The sequence below is a fragment of the Pelmatolapia mariae genome, linkage group LG23 (assembly GCF_036321145.2).
Source record: "Pelmatolapia mariae isolate MD_Pm_ZW linkage group LG23, Pm_UMD_F_2, whole genome shotgun sequence".
Classification (NCBI taxonomy): domain Eukaryota; kingdom Metazoa; phylum Chordata; class Actinopteri; order Cichliformes; family Cichlidae; genus Pelmatolapia; species Pelmatolapia mariae.
In genome coordinates this window covers 26,566,809-26,587,500 of record NC_086246.1, presented here as the reverse complement: position 1 = coordinate 26,587,500, position 20,692 = coordinate 26,566,809, and the positions used below count along the sequence as shown (strand labels likewise).

The window sequence follows — 20,692 nt, the reverse complement described above, 5'->3', positions numbered from 1 at the left end:
GAACCACAAATCTGTCACTATATCCTTTTTCCATTTCAAGTTTTGTCTTGCAAATTTAGCAGGAAGCACATTTAAAGTAAAGGAAGGACGACACACATCATTTCATTTTACTAACCACGTTAGGCTTTGTGTCAAGATGGAAAAAAAATTGAAGTAAATGACAAGCAGGCTTTTATATGTTGTAAATACATAAATGACAACACTTCTTACTTTTCAAAGTAAGAAGAAACATTTCATAAAAATGAAATGTAACTTCTGTACAGTTAAAATTCAAGCATCTTTTATTTCTTGCTTACCGTTGTGGTCAGCAGGTTACACACAATCATCATGGGCATGAATGTCATGGTAATCTTTCTTTGGCTAGACTGCCTTGATGACATTAAATCATGGTTTGCATTAAATCTTTTGAATATAAACGACCAAAAAATTGAGATTGTTCTATTTGGACCTTCTGACCCTCGCTTTTCTCTTAAGGTTGACCTTGGTCCTCTGGAAAAGTCCAGAAATCCCTTTGCAAAGAATCTGGGAGTGTTCTTTGAGAGCAGCTTTTCATTTGAGAAACAAATAAATTCTGTTGTAAAAGCCAACTTCTTCTAGCTCAGGGCCCTTGCAAAAACTAAGAACATTTTGTCATTTGCTGACTTCGAGAAAGTGATACATGCATTTATTTCATCTAGGCTTTACTACTGTAATAGTCTTTATTTTGGTATCAGCCAGGCTCTGCTCTCTCATCTTCAGCTAGTTCAGAATGCTGCAGCCCGACTCTTGACAGGCACTCGTAAACATGACCATTTTTGCCCAGTCTTGGTTCATTTACACTGGCTTCCAGTATGTTGTAGAATTGATTTTAAGATTTTATTGCTTGTTTTTAAATCTCTAAATGGATTAGCTCCGTCATACCTCTCTGATCTGTTAACTAAAAATACTCCAAATAGAACTCTTAGGTCAGCTGATAAGTTGCTTCTAGTTGTCCCTAGAAGCAGTCTAAAAAACAGAGGAGCGATTGCTGCTCCCAAACTTTGGAACAGTCTGCCTCTTGAAATTAGGATCTCTCCAGCACTAGACATTTTTAAAACCCGTTTGAAAATGGCGTATGGCGCTGGCAAGGCTGGCAGCCTTAACCCAATTTCCCTCGGGATGAATAAAATATTATCAATCAATCAATCAAAACACATTTTTGCACTCTAGCTTTTAATTGTGACTGAGTTTTGTTTTGTTCTTTGTGTGTGTTTGATCTACTTTTTACTTTTTTATTATGTACAGCACTTTGGTCAGCCTGTTGTTTTTAAATCTGCTTATAAATAAATTGCTTGATTGATTGATAATCTTGTCTTTTTAATGATTTCTTTTAACTGTTCTTTTCCAGGGTGGAATGATTGTGCAGCATACATCTTTAACAACTTTAAAACACTGGGTGCACATGTTTGTTAACTTCTTGTTAGTGATTATGATTGTGTCCAACTGGTAGCTTTTCTTTGCAGCATAAAAAGGATTGTTTGATAGAACTCATTGGACTGACCAATACTCAAAACTAAGGGAAAGTCTAAGGAACTCAGTGAAGATCCAAGAAGGAGAACTGTACATTTAAACAAGTTGGGAAGGTCTTTTGGAGTCTTTTCTAAACAACTGCAGATTCCAAGGTCATCGGTTCAAACAACTGTACTTAAGTACAAGTTATTCAGATTTGCTGAGGTCTGGAAGAAGATCCAAACTGTTACCCTCAAATGAGAGGAAATTGGTAGGGATGCCCAGGAACAAATCAGGAACCATCAAGACTCGAGCCTGTCATGAACTGGAAACTGCTAGAAGACCAAAATCTCTGTCCACAGTGACACCAGTTTTACATCATCATCATGGACTGATAGGGTGCTGACCAAGAGAAACGCCCCTTCTTGAAGATCTACACCTTCAAAATGGACTAAAATTTGCAGCTGCCCACAGGTTTTATGGTCAAACCAAACAAAGATTGAGCTATTTGTCCACAATGACAAGAGGTATGTTTTCAAACCTGTACCAGCTGTCAAGCAGGGTGGTGCTAGCATAATGCTCTGGGGCTGTTTTGCTGTCAGTGGTACTGGTGATGCAAAAAGTGGATGGAATAATGAAGGAGGAGGACTACCTCCAAAATCTTTAACTTCACCTCAAATCAACAGCTAGACCATTGAAACTTTGACATAAGTGGGTGTTCCAATAGGATAATGATCCCAAACACACATTAAAACTAGTTTTGAATGGATAAAGCAGGTTCACATTGAACTTCTGGAATGGCCTTCCCAAAACCCCGACCTACACCCTGTTGAAAAGATTTGTGGACTGAGCTTAAAAGCCAAGACTGCGCCAAGAAACAAACACTTTAACTCTCCCAATTCTGCCAAGAATAGCAGTCAAATATAAGCCAGGATTATACCAGAAGCTCATTGATGGCTGTGAAAAGTTTCTGGCTGAGGTGCAACATGCTAAGAGACCTTGAACCAAATATTAGTGGGGGTGTAATTATGATATTGGAATATGCAGTTGTTTAGAAATGGCTTCAAAAAATCTTTCACTCGCAGTCAGTTTATGTCTTCAAAGTGAAAGTGGTGCATCAAGACGGCAATAAAACAGCAATAAGATGGAGTGAGTTTTGCTTAAAGAACTGGGGTGAATTTAAATAATCTTGAATACAGCAGTAAAAAAGCAGAAGTGTTTGTGTGTTTAAGTGTGTGTGTGTGTGTTTAAGTGTGTGTGTGTGTGTGTGTTACCGCAGTTCGAGCTGTAATTTGTGGCTCTTCTCTTGCAGTATCTCCTTCACAGGGAAAAGTGCAGAGCCCAACATGTACATCTGGACAGACAGACAGTTCACACGCTGAGCTGCTTCTTTGCTCAAATTATTAAAATAAAATTATCAGTGCTGCTGGTCGTACCGTGCCCTGCGAGCGATCCTTCACATCATACACAGCCAGTTTGACCTGCGTCAGCTGGTTGATGTTGGAGTCCTGGAAGAAGGCAATGCTGCTGAGGAAGCTGGGGTTACTGGTGCCCTGTGGAGAGACACAGGTTACACAAAATAGTTCAGCAGTTCATGTTTTGTTTTATTGTTATTATCATATCACATTTTCAAGGAAAAGTAACACAATAGCAGCTTCAATTTGCTTTGACATTTAAGTTAAAAGTTCAAACCATGTGCAAAACAGGCATTTTGGAAGAAGAAAGTCATTGTAACACATACAGATAAGCCTAAAAATACACTGGTTTCAAACTGTATCATTCTAACTTTGCCAAATATGCATAAAAATACATATTTATGAGTGTTTACCCAACAAAATCCTTATTTTTGATGACTCACTCTGCACTTGAGGGGGCGTGTAAATAAATGCATTCAATACAAAGTGATGTGACCTCTGAAATTGCTCTTTCAGAGGTCACATTTGTGTTTGGCAACAAAACTTTTCTAAAAGTGTGTTTTTGCATTTTTATTATTCATTTCTCCCTCGTCCTCCACATCCAGACTGAATGACGTAGATAAGGAAGGTGTGGGTGGTGGCAAACAGGTCACTATGCCGTAGCTAAGTCACACCTACAAGCTGAAATCAACGTTATGGAAGCTAGAGCTGCTTAAACATTAGTCCAACTGTAACTTTAAGTTAGTTTCTGTATCTGTGTGACGAGTCTGACCTCTATGACTTCAGTCTGGGCGTGTTTGGTCCAGAAGGCCTGCGGCGGTGTCGTGCAGCTCACTGCTACAAAGGTGTTGGGTTTTCGGTCCAGAGAAGGAGTCACCAGGTCTGTGCATGCTGGGTGAGAAAACACAAGCAAATCAAGCCAAGAGTCAAGCAGGAAGACTCTCTGAAGGCGCTTGTGGTTGCACAGGCAGTCTTGCAGCTGCGAGGTTGGAGAGTTTGTTTCAAAATGTTTGGATTGATTACACATACTCATTAACTCACAACCAGCTGACCATATACTCATATATTCTCACTGTCTGATATATTTCTGCTGCTGAGCTGCTGTTTTATGGAGATTTTCTGAATATATTTTGCTACCATAAGAGCAGACTCTGCTCTTATGGTAGTCACTGTCACTTGCAGTGAGTAGATCATGAACTGAGGCACTAACGACCACTAAATTTAAATACGGGTTATAAATGTCACGGACAGCCATCATAAATGCTCATATTACTCACCCACACTGAATTCCAGCACAGGTTCATCTGGGTCCTGACTATTTCCTGCAAAGTAACACAAACGTCATCAGAACATTAAGTCAGAGAAACAGCATTTGAACCTTGTGTACATGATAAATTATGCTGCAGTACTAAAAAACAAAGTCGACCAGCAGTTCATTTATTAAAATCATCTCCAGCTGCAACATTGAAGCTACTTTAGGTCAATTTTGATTATGTTTAGATGAAAATGAAACTTGCACCCTTGTAATGTCTTTTTAAATTAAAGGTAAACACAGCTCAGCTCAGGCTTTTATTTTGAAATACACAGAATGACTTGACGTGGAATGACAGCCTGAGGTATCATACTTCCCTTTAGATTAGCAGCATGTCTGTAAAAAGGATGTTTTCCTGTAATCCCTTTCATGGCTATATGAGCCATGTTTACCTTTATAGGAAAGGTTTTTATTTTGATCAGATCAGATCAAATCAGACTGCCTTGATATTAAATCAGTGACAGTCTGACGTGTTATACTATCAATGTAAAGGGAAATACGTCTGTGAAAACAGGACGTTTCCCTGTAATCGGTTTGTAAATTAAAGGTAAAAAACTCATACAGGATATTTCAAGGCTTTTACTTTGAAATACAAAATCTGACCATTTTGATAATGCGTGAATACCTCAGGGATGCTTTATCAGTGTGTAAACCTAAACTCCTTAAATGTGACCAAACTATATTTGACACTCTATTTTGCTAAAATGCACAAAACACTAAAAAGTTTCTGACTCTAGCTCAGTTTCCACGATATTCTGACCTGCGAGCGCCAAGCTGATCATCTCGTTGGACAGCTCCAGCGTGTTGGCTCGGTACACCGACCACGGCCTCTGCGTCCTCGAGCCGCTGCGCTCCCTGCCCCCCGCCATGCCTGTCTGGGACGAGCGAGCGACGGCAGGAGGCCTAAACACACACCGTCACGCGTGCAGTCGCACACTCCCATGTGATGTGACCCTCCACCTCCGCAGATCCACGGTGGCGCCAAGGAAACGCTTCACCTCTCTACATAGGACAAGAGCGGAGAGAAGAGGAGAGGTGAGGGATGTTTTACCAACCAGAATTTACAGCAATTTTATATTTTTTAAAAATGACTTTTGTCCTTAAGGCATCAATGATCAGTTGGAGTTCCAAAACCCAGAACAACATACACCTATGTCCCCATCATCTGAGGGCTGTGCCATAAAGTCAGATTAGCAGATTCGTAGGTATGTTGAGCTTCAGCTTTGATCGCCATAGTAACTTATGCTGAACACATAACTTGGTCCAGAGCAATCAATAAAGTTCATTTCACTTTGATCTCGTGACTAAAGTTATCTCCACATCTTATTTACCAGGCTGTGAGACAGTCAGCTTCAATGTTTCAAAGTACCCAGTTTAAAGTTTCACAGATCTGACGTGCAGCCAGTAATTAAAGTTAAAATGTTTATGTTACCGATCTGTGCACCAAATCTAATGATTTTCTAGGGTATTAATGTTGTCCTATTTACAATCAAATTTGCATTTCACTTTTTTATTTTTTGTATTTATGTTCTTTATACATTTTTTCACCTTTTATCATTACATGCTAACGTGTCTGATCAGGCTAGGGGGCGCTCAGAGGCATCCTTTGTGTAAAAGAAGAGTGAAATACCCATTTTTATGTAAACATACACCAGGCCTAGAGAGCTCGGCTTAACAGAGGAAGGTGACAACCACCGTCATGATACTCGTCATCTTGTACTAGGGTAGAGCAAAGAAAGCTTGCTGTTGTTGACCTTTTTGAATCGTGGTATACCCCTCAGATCACAGTCGATCACAATGATCACACAGCATGTTAATCCTTTAACATAAAGTTAATTCTAAGAAGCAAATTAGAGAAAACATCAACTAACTGCTATATTTATCTATATTCTTTTCAAGCATTTAACAGCAACATCTGTTGTGGCATTTATTTATTTTTTTAATTTTGGCAGTTTTGGTCCTCTATAAATACATAAATAAACTGCACTGCTGTTTTAGACTGTTTATCCTTTATTCTCTGTTTAATACGCTTTACTTGTTTAGTCTGGCTAGACTGATATAGTCCATTAATCTATTGTAATAACAAGTTTGTTTGCACAAACAGAGGAGTCAGAGAATTCGTGGTTTACGGGCACTAGCTGGACATCATCAGGACGACATCTTTCAAGAGAAACAAAATCTAAAAACTGCATGCGGTGTAGTTTTGAATTCCAACAAATACGATAATGAAAGTGTTTGAAGAACAGAAATGAGGAACGAATCACAGAAAGTAAAACTGACAGGACAAACTGAAAATATCGGGTCGAGAACTCGAGCCTTTATTCACAATGGCCGCCGACGCAGCCTGCAGCATAAGTTCTTCTAAGGCTCAGCCCGTCTTCCTCCAGCTTATTTAATATTCTGCTTGTGTGCTCATGTTCTGCTTCAACCGTCCACCCTTTTTGTTGCTGGAAGAATCTGATTTCACTAACAGGGATTGATCAATACGGCATCATCTCAGCGTCTGAGAAACATGCAGCAACTTCACATTTCCGTGGCTCTCACTTTCACATCAGAGTCACAACACAACACAGCAATACATCCAATAATTTAATCATATGCAAATCTCTCCATGCAAATACAAAACAGACAGCCAGAGCGGAGATGGCCCCTTGCAGCGTGTTCAGGGTAAAGAAGGTCAAAAGCATCACATTAATTTTCATGAGGACACAAACAGAAAATCTTGTTTTTACAAATATGAATCAGCTGCAGGTTCAGTGTCTACGCGAGCAGCAGAATTTAAATGAGCGAGCATCCTCTTTTCCCACCGTGGGCCCTCATTACTGCTTCATTCACTGAGACACACACACACAAAATGTATCTGCTATTCATTTAACCCAACCACCACAGAAGTGCACCTGTGCTACATGCACAAGGTTGAGCTGTGCCCCCTTTTAAAGGTGATGTATATTCACTAAATCAGGGGTGTCAAACATAAGGCCCAGGGCCTGACGTGAAGACTGAAGTGAAGACTGAAGTGGGCCGTAAGGACTCCAATCCGGTCCACTGGACAGCTTTGAAAAAATGTGAAGAAGAGCATAGATTTAGGATTTTTAACTGTGTTTTCGTTCATTTTGCAGCTTTTCCTAATTGTAGACCTCCTGCACATAGATTTTATTACCAAAGTAATTAACCCATAAACAATTAAATGACAGAAAAGTTAGTTTTTTCACAGTCTATTATAGAAATCAGCTTTTTTCTGTTTTGTTTTGTTGTTTTTTTTCTTCTTTTCTCATATTAAGATATATCAGGGACCACATGAGTTGTTAAACTTATTTACACGGCCCACAAATATTTCAAGTGGTCTGTATGTGGCCCACAAAAATAAAATAAAAGCTTATTACACACTCGGAAACACTTGATCATCAGTGTGACACAAAGTCAGTTAAACTGTAGGGATCTAAGTCTGTCCAGCTAGCAAGCAGAAACCACTGTGAGTCCATTTAAGCTGCTTTGGTGCAAATCAAAGTGACAACAGGTGCACAGGAGTGGCAACAACAAGACAGCCCAATAAGGTAATGGTTCAGGAGGTGTTGCTTCTCTTCATGCCTGATTTTCCTCCAGTTTAGCCTTGTGTTAGTTTGTGTCCTTGTACCTGCTGGTAGCATGAGACTGTACCTGCAGCCCGTTTAAGGCAGCACAGACAGTCCAGCTCCTGCAGGATGGAACATCTCAGCACATGCTCAGCGGTGTGGAGGAGATACCAGAAGTAAGGCCATTAAACCAGGAGAGCTGGACATTAACCCAGCAGCGGCATATCTGCTGGAGGAGGACCAGAGAACAACAACACGACCTCCAGTGGACCACTCATGTTGATTCTAACCAGAAGTGGCAGGTTTTTCCTGACAAAAACAAGACAATAACTAAAGCTGTGATGAAATTTACACTTTAACCAACAAATGCATAACAAGACGAAAATATTCTGGAGATGAGTTCCAATCAGAGCTAACGAAGTTGCGTAGAACAGCGTTATTTTTGTTTTACGTGAAAACATATTTATGTTACATTCATGAAATGAAAATGGCCCTATCAGGTTTAGTTTTGGGGTTTTTTCTTTTTCACTTTTGGTTTTTAAATTCAGTCTAGTTTCAGGTAGCTTTCCGAGCTTTTTAAAAAAAAAATTAATACAGCATTTTTGGAATAATGTCAGTACACATCAGTACACATATAACAATATAACAAGAACATTTGAAAGCACTTGGCTCTCTATCTTGTAAACATCCCAAGTCTCATCAGACAGTTTGTGATAACAAATTTAACCAAAATATACAAATATTTATTTTATTTTACCCAAGTTCCCAAAGTTTTTTCAGTTTTTTCAAAGGTCTAGTAGTAGTTTTTATTTTATTCAACTACACTGTTTTAGTTTAGTTTAATTTAACGACAGTAACCTTGGTGTAGACTCGAGGGTACTTGTATCTAAGCCATGAAAATCACTCCTGTCCAGTGCCACTGAATCAGGGGTGTTTACTGCTGACACAACACAGGAGCAGCCTAGGTGAATACAGCACATCCGCTGGTTAAATAACATATCAACTTTTTATTAGCACTATTTATGTCTTTCATAAAAACTGTCTTTATGAAGGGTTTATGAAAGACAGCCCACCGTGTCCCAGAGACCAAAACATCTGACTGCTTCCAGGAAGACTGGCCGTCAGCTCAGGACCAGGACTGTTTGGAAGCAAATCATTCAAATCACACAGCAACATTAAGGACTAACCTCAAGCGGTGCATGGTGGACTAGACCAACATCAATAACCATAGTTTTTAAGGTTTCCACCTTTGTTTATGTCTAAAGTTTTTGCAGAGCTGCTTTTGTTTGTTTTTAAAATACCTCAATCAGATCATCTGTAGATTTCAATTTGCTACTTACAAATTTTTCAGAGATGAAAGAATGTGGACCATTTTTAACCCCCTAAATGGTGTTTGTCTGCTTTAGGTGACTGAAGCACAAACTGAAAAGGCCACTCAGAAGGTTTTGAAGGTAAAGAAGTTGAAAATTCTGCAAATACCTCAACCTAGCATGAACTTCACGTGCTGAAGACACAAGCTAACAACTGGAAACCCAGTTCTTTAGTAACATCCATTAACGTTTAATTTCTGACTGTGTTAAACTGGAAAAGAAAAATTATTTTTTGCTCTGCCCCTCAAATGAAAAGCTTAAATCTACACTTCTTGCACCTCCAACACTCCACATGGTGTCACAGTCCAAACACGTCCCAGGCTATGTTGTCTCATATATGGATATGTTGATAGTGTGAAAGAGTGAAGAGCGTGTGTGTGTGTGTGTGTGTGTGTGTGTGTGTGTGTATGAGTTTGAGCATGCTCTGTCAGCCTCTTGAGCCCCAGCACGTCTGCATAAACAGTGGAAAATACATAAGAGCACAGTTTGTGTCTGTGTGCGAGCTCTCACTGCTTCACCAGAGCATTTTATGTGATGTTTTAATGCCTGATGAACGTTCCCCATATGCCCATCTATTTTTTTTCCTCTGTTCTCCTGCTTATTTTTGTTATCCTTTTATATGTCATCTTGAGCGTCTCACCAACATCTTGTCTGTCCATCGTTCTTCACCCCTGTACTTTTTCTTTTGCTCCACTCCTCTTTTGGGATTGTCCCCCTAAAGGTTTCGGTCTGTGTACGAGCAAATGTCCCACTCTTTCTCCTGCTTTTCTTCTCTTTGTCCCATTTTTTGTAAAGAGCAATTAGCCTATTTACAGCAAAGCTGTCCACACGAGGGACTGTACCCGGCTCAGATGGAGGAGCACCGCGGTCTAGATTAACAATACACACAAGGAGATCTCTGCAGTCTATTTGGGTTGAGTTGTGCTCCATTTCCTATAGAAAAAAAATAATCAAAATAATGTGTGGATAATCACACCTGTTTCTACAAAACAGCCAAACTGTTTTCCTGACACTATGTGCTACACAAAAGCCCACTCAAATTTAAACACACACTGTATATAAAAGATGGACTTAGCCATTGGGACATCACCCATTGGTTTTGGTCTAAGTGGTTAGAGAATTAGCAGTTTTACAGGTTAGTTGTTTGAAGCCAGAAATTAGCATATTTGGACGAGAGCATGGAGCACTAAGCTAACGATAGGAAGCTTAGACCTCAGTCATACAAGCTAGAGACCAGTTAGAGACCCCTTGGCAAACTTAGGTGGAGAGATAAAAACGGTTGTTCTGTGACCAGTTGGTGAGTGGTTGCTGAAGGGTACTACACCAAAAAAACCATTCTGATTAGTTTAGTTGCTAGCAGATTGCCCCCAGTCATTCGGCATGTCTATAAGCAAATGCTAACTACTAGCCAAGAGTTCGTAAAACTAGCAAAAAAACAAAAACAAAAACAAAAACAAAAAACCCCCAAAACTTTTAGTTATGAACCTGGCTGATTTAAAACATGTAAATCTGACAGTGCAGCAGGCAGATTTTGCTGGCAGTGTCTCTTAAAATAAGTAATGCAGTCTGACTGTCACTCAAAGGTATAAAAGACTCGAGCATTACAGATGAGCCCAGTTATTACAGAGTAATCAAGAGATGGTATGTTCTTGCATTGAGCTAAAAATAACTTAAAGTGGCTCATTAAGAAAAGTGTTAATGTATTTATCTTTGGAAAATATTAAAAAATAACATACAGGAGTGCACAAAATGTGTTCCTTCAATTTCAGATGTTGAAAACTGGAACCATAAAACCGGCACTTTTAACCAAAGAGGTCCAGAATGTGAGCTTAATTGTGGGTCTGGGTTAATAGTCGCTGGCCTACTTCCTGATGTATATGGTCCACCACTAACAGTGTTCCATTTCGGGCCTCTCAGATAGAGTTGCCCTACATCTGTCACTGCAAACAAGTGGAGCACTACCTGAAGGAAAATCTACCCTATTTGCATTTGCATTCAAATGTAGTTTTGCACTGGACTGTTAGCAGGATGCTGCGGGTCCAAATTTTCCTAACTACACCATGAGGTGGCTGACTACTCAATGAAATATTAACCAATAGGACACTGTAGCTGCAAAACTGATCATTAAAACCTTAAAACCACTGACAGGCTAAATGAACAACACTGATCATCTTCTTCTCCTGGAAAACTTCGGTCCTGGCATTCAGGTGGATGCTATTTTGACACATACAGAATAAGCAAACCTCCCCCAGCTGGACAATTTGTCCTGCAAACCCACAAAACTCCTCCTCATGTTACTACACAGCATTTAACACTTACTTTTGCAGAACTACACAAAGGAGAGCAGCAAGTCACATTAATAAAACCCAACACCTAAGTAAAGGTTAAACCAGTAATTTCAAGCAAATTTGACTTAAATAAACCAGACCACACATAGTATTGTCTTATTTTACTTTTAATAGCGTTCTCCTTTTGTGACATTTGTCGCTGATGCATATAAACAAGATATTTTTATTACTTTGGCTTTAGATTTTGATTCAGAGCTGTATTTTTACTATTAGCATGGCTGCTTTTTAATCATTTGGCCTTAAATATCCCCTCCCTATCACGTAACTTCTGCCTTGTAATGAATGCATGTATAATTGGAGAGGAGTCAGTAAATAAATGCACAGCATGCATGTCAGGTTCAGACAGATTTAATACAGCTCTGTTTTAATGAGGTACAAAATTTAAGGCCTGTGAAGACAAACTCATTTACGGTGGAGGTATTGTGCTTTTAGCTATTTTCTGTCACCTTATTTCCTTTCAGTGTTGTTAAGCACGGTCAAAGTGACCGTGCTTTTGATCTGTGAGGTCAAGATAACGTAAAAGTAATCACTCTGAGCCAAGAGAGGCTTCCAAAAATTCTAAATGCTCAGTTTCAGGCATTTTTTTCTACTCTTGGCTCTGTATGATGTCAGAAAGAGTGCCCATGCCTATCCTATCAGAATAAAGCTGCCTTAAAGGAGGGAGGAGCTAGAACAGTCTGAAGTAAGGGGGTTCACAGAGGTCTGGTAGAGTTAAGGAGGGATTATTTTAAACTATAAACCATGCAAAGCTCCTCTAGTAGAGTCCAAGAGTAAAACTAAGGAGCTAGAAATTAGTGGAATAACTCTGTTTTAATATCAATCCAACAAATTTGGAGGGCATTTTCTAGAAACTGTGACAATTTGTTTTTCTAAGTTTGATAAATGGGAATCATGCTGATACTTTCTGCATAAAAAGTAGCAGCAAGGCACAATTTAACAATTTTTACTAATAAAATCGTCTAATGCATCTGTTAAAAGCTGCAGTCACAGTATGTGCAGATACTATACAAAACAAAGTGCATCACAGTGAACAGTAAACATGCAATAACTGTGCACTCTATAACCTTAAAATGCTGCTTGTGAACTCAGACTCCAGCAGTCAGGATGGCTGCTGCTCCATCTCCCTAAAGATTTATATATCCACACACACACACACACACACACACACACACACACACACACACACACACACACAAAGCTAAGAGTCAACAGCTATACAGCCGTCGTGGCTCCAGTTCATTAATGACTGCAGCAAGTCTCCGCTCCAGGTGTGTGCCTACCATCTGACCGGCTCACTATCAGCTGACTGTATCTGTACAACAGCTTTAGTATATTTAATGAACTTATGCAAACTTTTACCTTTGAAAATAGGTGATATTTGTTGTTTTTAAATGAATTGTTTCCAGCATTTTAAGCCCTCTAAGCTTCATAAGTAAAAGCTGTAGTTACATGAAAATGTCCATCTTATATTAGAAAACTAGTTGAGCCTGGTGTCAAACTGTAGGTAAAATTGTAAGTAGGCCTTTGGCAAGCTACAGAAAGCACATACAGCTAGCAAGCAAATGAGCTAATTCTCAGGGGGTCATGTAGGGAATTTATTTCCTATTTGACTGATTTTTGATTTTTTGATTTTTTAAAATTGGAATGAGATTTCAGGAAGAACCCTTGACCTCATGAGTAGTACTTGAAGGCAACGACAATACCTCTGATTTAGCTTTCAGATCTACTGTCCCAGCAGTGGATAAAATAACAGTGGTGTGTGGATGAGTTCAGATAATCAGTCTTATTAAGCGACTAATCAAACTATCAGCATTCAGAGCAATAGACGAGTCTCTTTCTGAATTACATGAGGTCATTAAGCACTAATTAGATAGAAGAGATCTCTCTAATGAAAGAAGGAAAGGCCACTGAAGAGCAATCTGTAAACAGCCACACAGTCCTGAAAATACATGTTATAATCAAGAGCAGCTTCGTTCAGGCCCTTCTTATTAGTCTTTAGATATACTCAAAGCAGCAGGTGTGCCAGAAAATGCTGTAGAACTCGATTTAATCATTACAGAAGGTTTCAAATTAAGTTAAGGTAACAATCCAATCTGCTGCTGCAGTTTTAGTGATTTTTCCTCACTAATATACATTCAGCTTTCTCCTGTAATTAGTTTCCACCTTTGGCAAGTTTCCTTTAATCCGTGTAGATCGCCATGAGTATCAAATGTTTTTCCTAAGAGTCAGAAGAGAATTGGGGATGAGCACTTTTAAATAGGAGACCACTTTTCTTGGAGTGATCTACAGAAGGAGCTGAAACTGTCATGAGTGCTTACAGAAGAGTTTAAGATGATTTTAATGGACTGAGAAATTCATTCTCTTGGTGACTACTTTCACTACCATGACTACTTTCACAGCTGTATTTATTATTCATCTCCACTGCCTGAGACTTTTATCCCAAATAAATAAAAAATATACACTCACTGGCCACTTTATTGGGTACAACATGTCAACTGCTTGTTAATGCAAATATTTAAGATGACCTGCTGAAGTTCAAACTGAGCATCAGAATGTAGATTAAATGATCGATTTAAGTGACTTTGAATGCAGCATAGTTATTGTTCTAAGTATTACATAAACTGCTTTCCCCTCCACACAACATCTCTCTCTGGTCCAAAAAACAGAAAATATCCCCACTGGGAGAAAATGTCTTGTTGATGTCAGAGGAGAATGGCCAGCCTGCTTCAAGCCGATACATTAACTCAAATAACCACTCATTACAACGAAGGTATGCAGAAGAGCATCTCAACAGCAGCAGAAGACCACACTAAGAGCTACTCTCAGCTAACAGCAGGAAACTGAAGCTACAATTCACACAAGATATCAAAATTAGACAACAGAAGTTCAGAAAACTGTTGGCTGGTCTGTCGAGTTTCAATTTCTGCTGCGAGATTTGCTTTAAACAGCATGAAAGCATGGATCCATTGTGCCTTGTATCAACAGTTAAGGCTGCTGGTGGTGTAATGGTGTGGGGGACATTTTTTGGCACACTTTAAGCCCTGAAATACAAATTGAGCATCATTTAAACTCCACAGCCAACCTGAGTGTTGTTGCTGACCATGTCCATCTCTTTATGACCACAGTGTACCTTCTTATGAAGGCTGCTTCCAGCAGGATAACACGCCATGTCACAAAGCTCAGATCATCTCAAACTGGTTTCTTGAACATGACAATGAGTTCACTGTATTCAAATGGCCTCCACAGTCTCCAGATCTCAATCCTACAGAGCACCTTTGGGATGTTATCATGTCAATACGGATCACCATCTCTAAGCAATGCTTCCACCACCTCGTTGAATCTGTGCCACGTACAATTAAGACAGTTTTGAAGGCAAAGAGGATCAAACCTGGTGCAAGAATCAAAACATTTAAGGTGTCATCAACCCCCCTAAAGAAAAGGTTTAATAGAAAGAATCTATCAGACTCTGTGCATCTCTGGTATTCGTTTCTAGAAGAAAAAAAAAATTCCAGCCTCTCAGCCAACTGAAGTCACTTTTTCCACTCCCAGGGCCAAAAAACACCAGGGTTTGAGAGGGCTCAAGATGTCCAATTTTCCTTATCAAAACTGGGCTCATACACACACTCCAAAACAAAAGTCCAGGCATTTAATGGGCAGCAGTTAGCGATCTCAATCCTTTCACTACTCAGAAATGGTCAAGTATATTTCCACCATTTCACAGATCTGCAAACAAATACTGCTTCCTGGCATTTTCCTTCTTCAGTTTGAGTTCACACTACATCCTGCCAAAAACAAACCCTCTCTGTATGACCTGCAGCAGATGACAGTGACAGATTTAACTTCTTGAATCAATGCAGCAGGTCTGGAAATTCACTACAAACAAAAACACCAAACGGTAAACTTTTACAAAGGGGGTAAACCTGCCATATAAGGCAGCTCCAAATTTGGCATGCTTCTATGTGTCAATGTAGGTTTCTGAGTCACATGAAGCAGAGACACAGATACACCGTATAAACACCACGGTTAATCCAGGCCAGAGCTCCTGACCTAAAACCCCTATCCAGGATTCACAAAGTGCATTCAGGTTAATTAGTGGTACAAACAGGCCTAAAGATCCATCAACAGCAGCAACTACAGGGAGGACTTGGGTACATCTCAAGTTTTACTGTGAAATACTGCAAGTAATAAAAGCCTCACTTAAGTTCTAGCTTATAATTTTTGTAGATCTGAAAGCATTTGATCACCTCAGGTGGAAAACAATGACTTCTGTCATTTTCTTGTCCTTACTGGGAAACCGGGTTTACAGACAGACTCTCAAGGAATCATCCATAAAGAACAAGACAAAAAAAACAAACAAACAACAACAACAAAAAAAAAAACAATACACTACAACCACAAAAATTTTAAATTTTATGTGCTTCCAATTGTTTCCATTGTGGACACAGCTTAACCAGAGAGGCTGATGACCAGCACATCTATTATTAGATATTAACTTTTTAAGAAAATGTAGGCCTGCTGGTGAGTGCACAGAGATGGCATTTACCTACCCCTACTCTATACTACTGCCATAATCACAATTTAATTCTAGGGGAAAACACTGATTAGCAAGAAAATAATGTTAATTTTACTATTTTCTTCTTATTTTACAATTATAATATCATTTCCTGCAAACACAACTCATTTTAAGTCGGACATAACCTCCTCAGGATTAATTTTTTATGATAGATATAGCGTATCGATGTGGTCATAATAAAAACTTATTCACATGTAACTCAGGAAGACATTGTTTGCTCGTGGTATTAACCTCACTTGTCATTCAGGGCAAACAGAAGGTTTGGGTTGTTTGTTTGAGGTATGCACTACCAGCACAGAAGACTGAAGTGCAATGCAGAAAAACCAGAATCCCAGCTGGAAGGCACAAACTATTCAAAACTGTGAAACCAATAAAACCCTGCACAACCAGTTTAAGATAAACGTTTACAGTCAGTGGTGTTTCAGTTGGTGCATTCATCTCATATTACAAATATCAGAGGGTAAAGAGCAGAAACAGACCTATCACACTGGAAAAGAAATAGCCTGAGGTCAAAATTACGTTGTGTTGTTTATATATAAGATTGCAGTCAAGGTATCCTGTATGACTAAACTAAAGCTCGTCATTTTACTCTTTAATGCCATCAAAACTAAGTCATAGAAAACTCTTAATTGTGCCATAATTTACTGGTTAATTAAAGAAAATCTTACAATTCCTACCTGTATTTAAGAAATCATTCAGGTCATTTTGCCAAGCAAAATCTTATATTATTTAAATATTTAAAAGTAGTGAATTTGCACTTTTGTTTGGAAAAGAAGAAGATGTGAATGTAGTAAACTGTAGATGTGTTTATTCCTTCAATCATAGGATTATAATGATTATTTACAGCCCTCTTTAGCACAAAGAATTAATCCTTAATTCATCATTAATCACAATATTTAACATACAGGATAATAGCTGCTTTATTTCCATTTATTCCAGGAGAATTTGGTGGGTATCCACCATGAATATGATTAGAGATTTTAATCAGTAGATTGAGAAATCTTATTTACTGTCATTTGGCAGAACAACGAGCCACTGAGAGCTCATAATGAACCTCTAGCATGACAAGAGTCCAGAAAAAAAGGTCTCTCCACCCTTCAGCTCACTCAGTCGCGAGTCTGAAACACATTTAGGTTTCTAACCCTGCTCACATTAGCCTTGAACACTGTCTGAGTGCATATTTATGTGTGTTTGGAGCTTCTGTCTTTGGCTTCATCCTCAGGCAGAAAAAGACAGATTTGGAAAGCATGAGCGTGAGACTCAAGTTTGACCATACATGGTGAAACCTCCTTTTCACAGCGTCCTCTGTGCCAGGAGGCCTTTCACACAGTGAGGACAAAGCCTTACGACACACGCTTTCATGGGAGAATGCGTGTGTGTGTGTCTGTCTGATCACATCTGTCAAACACTTTCTTCTAAATTTGGTTCTTCCTCGATGCAGAAGGGGGGAAAAAAAAGCTTTATTCTGCCACATCATTAGCTGTCCAACACAGAGCTTGAGCTCTAACAGGTTTAATACTCATCATCGTTGTGTGCAGAGTGGATGGACTTCCTCGGAGATAAGAGGAAATCATTTTCTCAAAATCGCCTAATGTACAGTTTTGTATTTCATCTACCTTTGATATTGGATTGGATCCGGCTCCGCCCCAAAGTTGTTCCCTATCTGTGGAAGGTTATCAATCTACTGTTTACCTCAGCTGTAGGGGCTGGCTAAGAAACATCCACCTATCTTTACTCTGAGAAGGCTGTAAAACTCTATGACAGGATTCAGATGCGTGTCTCACTTCTGACCAATGACAGTCATGCTGAGGGAAGTCTTTGAGCTAGAGCTGGGCGATATAAGATTTTTTCATATCACGATATGTTTTTTTCATTTCTGGCGATAACGATATATATCACGATATAAGCCAAATAACTATATTTGTAAGATTTAAATGTGCAGTTGCTCACAAGTAAAATGTGAAATGATTAGCAGCTTGTTTTAATTTAAATATTTATTTCCCATAATAAGTTTAACAGGGTAGATGTACTTAAGGAACATGAAACTTCAGTTTCAGATAAATAAAGGCAAATATTGCAAACTACACAAAACGCAGCCGCTAAAGCGTTTAAGTTTCAAAATAGAACAAACAAAACAGACTACTAAATTGTCAATTCCACTTAGAAACAAAATTTTAATTCTAAAAATAAATCTTAGTTTGTTTTACAGAAGAACAGACAAAATTGACTAACTTTTGTCAATATCAAATAAACTGAGAACTAAAAGGAAATTCTCAATCTCTCCTTGTTGTATAGCTTAGCTTTTCAAGCAGCTTTAACAGTTACTTTAGTCTGACAAAAGCCGAATGACGAATTAGCGCTTTCAGTCAGAGATTGAGCATGCACCGGTTTATTGTATTTCCAGACTTGCTTTCGGCACAATTTACAGTGCGCGCTACTCTGTTTTTTGTCAGACTTGAAATAGCCGAAATACCTTCACACTACGGAACTTCTATGGCCCTTCCATTCGACAATCTCTCCGGCATTGGAACCATCATCGGTTTTTTCTTCGGTAACCTTCGCTCACGCTCTCGGTTGATTTTTCTCTAGTCGGCAAACTCATTTCCTTCATTACCCAGGCGGCACGGCTGCAAAAACAAATACACATGTGCGCCTTGGCACTTGTGCTGTACGTAACAAGTCACGTGACGTGACGCTGCGGCTGTGATTGGTTCGGCTCTGCACTACTTAATTTGGATTGGCTGTTCTTTTTTTTTTTTTTTTTTAAAGAGGACAAGAGAGATGAGGTCTATCGCAATAGTTAAATTTTTCTATCGAGAAAAAGTTATTTCGCAATACATATCGTTATATCGCCCAGCTCTACTTTGAGCATATGCTGAACTGCAGGCAAGACTGCTGTTAGCCTTCTTTAGCTACAGTTAACTGTCGTCAGTTGCCGTTCACTGGCGTTAGCAAACATTTCTTTGAGGTGGCTTTAGCATTGTTGGAAACTCTTTATCAGAGGTAAAGTGCGATTTTTTTTTAGCACACTTGAGTCCAACATTAACTAGTATGATATCAGCTTATTAGCTTAAATAATTGCGACTATATCAGTAATAAATAAATGAGCATGTTTATGCAGTTCAGGAGATGAGGCTCGACATGAAGAGGAGGATGACATTTTATTAAGTTGACCATCACGTCTCTTTCTTCATGCTTTAGTTTCTTGACACCACAGATATAAATTATCATACAAACCATTACCCAGTGTGGCAGTTTAAATGGAGCTCCATATCTTTATTCTTGGACTCTACTAGAGCAGCTTTGCATAATTCAGTTTAAAATTTAAAATTTACCCCATATCAGTTCCTCTAAAAGAACATGTTGCCACGCTTATTTTGAGGCTGTGACAGGAATAACTGTGGAGATATCTATAACTTTTATTTTAATGGTGTTTGTGAAATCGAAAACTACACGTATAAAAGTACAAGTCAAATCAAAGGTTTGGTGACTTTGACCCAAAATAAGCTTTTATAAGCTTTTTAATGCTATATTTGAATTCATGTGCTAAGTTACACAAGTGTATGGCTCAATCCAGAGCAATGCATTTTGGAAATCACACACAAGATTAAAGTTGCACAGACATAAAAATAAACTAGACGGATGCACTTAATGCACAGACTCTAGGGAACACTGTGTTTAGATAGATTAAAACATTTTAGGAAAGGGTCAGATGGACATGGTTGTAGATGACATGTTAAACTACTTTCAGTTGTTGTAAAAAAAATATATATAAATAAATAATCCCACCATGAATATGGCTAATATTGTTCCAGTTTCAGCACGTGGATTTGGATTTGTTGGGTGTTGTGTAGCCCCTAAGTTCATCATCTTACAGTTTTCAGCTAATTCACTCCTAACATATGGCATCAATATTAAAGAGGACATACTTCCAACTCCTTATTTTTACCCCTAAAGTTTACTAGAGCAGCTTTGCATGATTCACAGCTCAAAATAATCTTTTTTTTCTAACTCTTTAAGATAGCATTCTTCTTAAACAGCAGATGGGTGAGGCTTCTGTATCTCTATACATGTATCTCCATATTAGGAATCTTACTCTTAATGACATGAAAAAGATCCAAGTGTAGGAAAAAAAACGTGTGAATCTGAGTGTTTAAGGTAGTGTGAAGTCTGATTATTTTAAATCTCTGGACAAGCTGACTATGAACATTTACCAGCACACATGTATGACAGCACACCATGTCCACTTCATGTGCTTATTTAGCCTCACTTTGGTTGTGTTGTGTCTGTACTGTTTGCTCGCTTTTCCTGTTCTCATGTGTATCCTGGAGCAAGCAAACTTGCACACAAATACATTAATACATCAACTTGAACAAACAACCTGGGCAGCCACATTATTAAATTATAACTATATAGTTATCATGTTGTTAACATTGCAATATCTGTTATAAAAAGTAATCCTTCTGTATACAACATATGAGGATAAAATGGAACACCAGAGTGCCAACAAATATAATAAACTGTTTAAGAGTATCAAAAATAATCCACTTTAGTTGTCTTCTGTGGTCATTCAGGCCCTTTCGGGGAGCAGATTGTTGATTTGACCACTCTTAAAGTTTATGCTGTCTCTCTGAT

At 38.7% G+C, this 20,692-nt stretch overlaps 1 protein-coding gene across 12 annotated transcripts in view; it reads right to left on the bottom strand.

The window, feature by feature from the left end:
- inpp4ab (inositol polyphosphate-4-phosphatase type I Ab) overlaps positions 1-20,692 on the bottom strand; it is an 87,266-nt gene that overhangs the window by 41,721 nt on the left and 24,853 nt on the right. For all 12 annotated transcript variants that reach the window (XM_063465701.1, XM_063465704.1, XM_063465705.1 and 9 more), the window contains exons 2-6: positions 4,955-5,196; positions 4,160-4,204; positions 3,655-3,773; positions 2,904-3,020; positions 2,742-2,821 (exon numbers count right to left, since the gene is read on the bottom strand). In XM_063465701.1, the coding sequence (XP_063321771.1) occupies positions 2,742-2,821; positions 2,904-3,020; positions 3,655-3,773; positions 4,160-4,204; positions 4,955-5,063 (470 nt within the window). In that variant the 5' untranslated portion in view covers positions 5,064-5,196. The remainder of the gene's footprint in view (positions 1-2,741; positions 2,822-2,903; positions 3,021-3,654; positions 3,774-4,159; positions 4,205-4,954; positions 5,197-20,692) is intronic.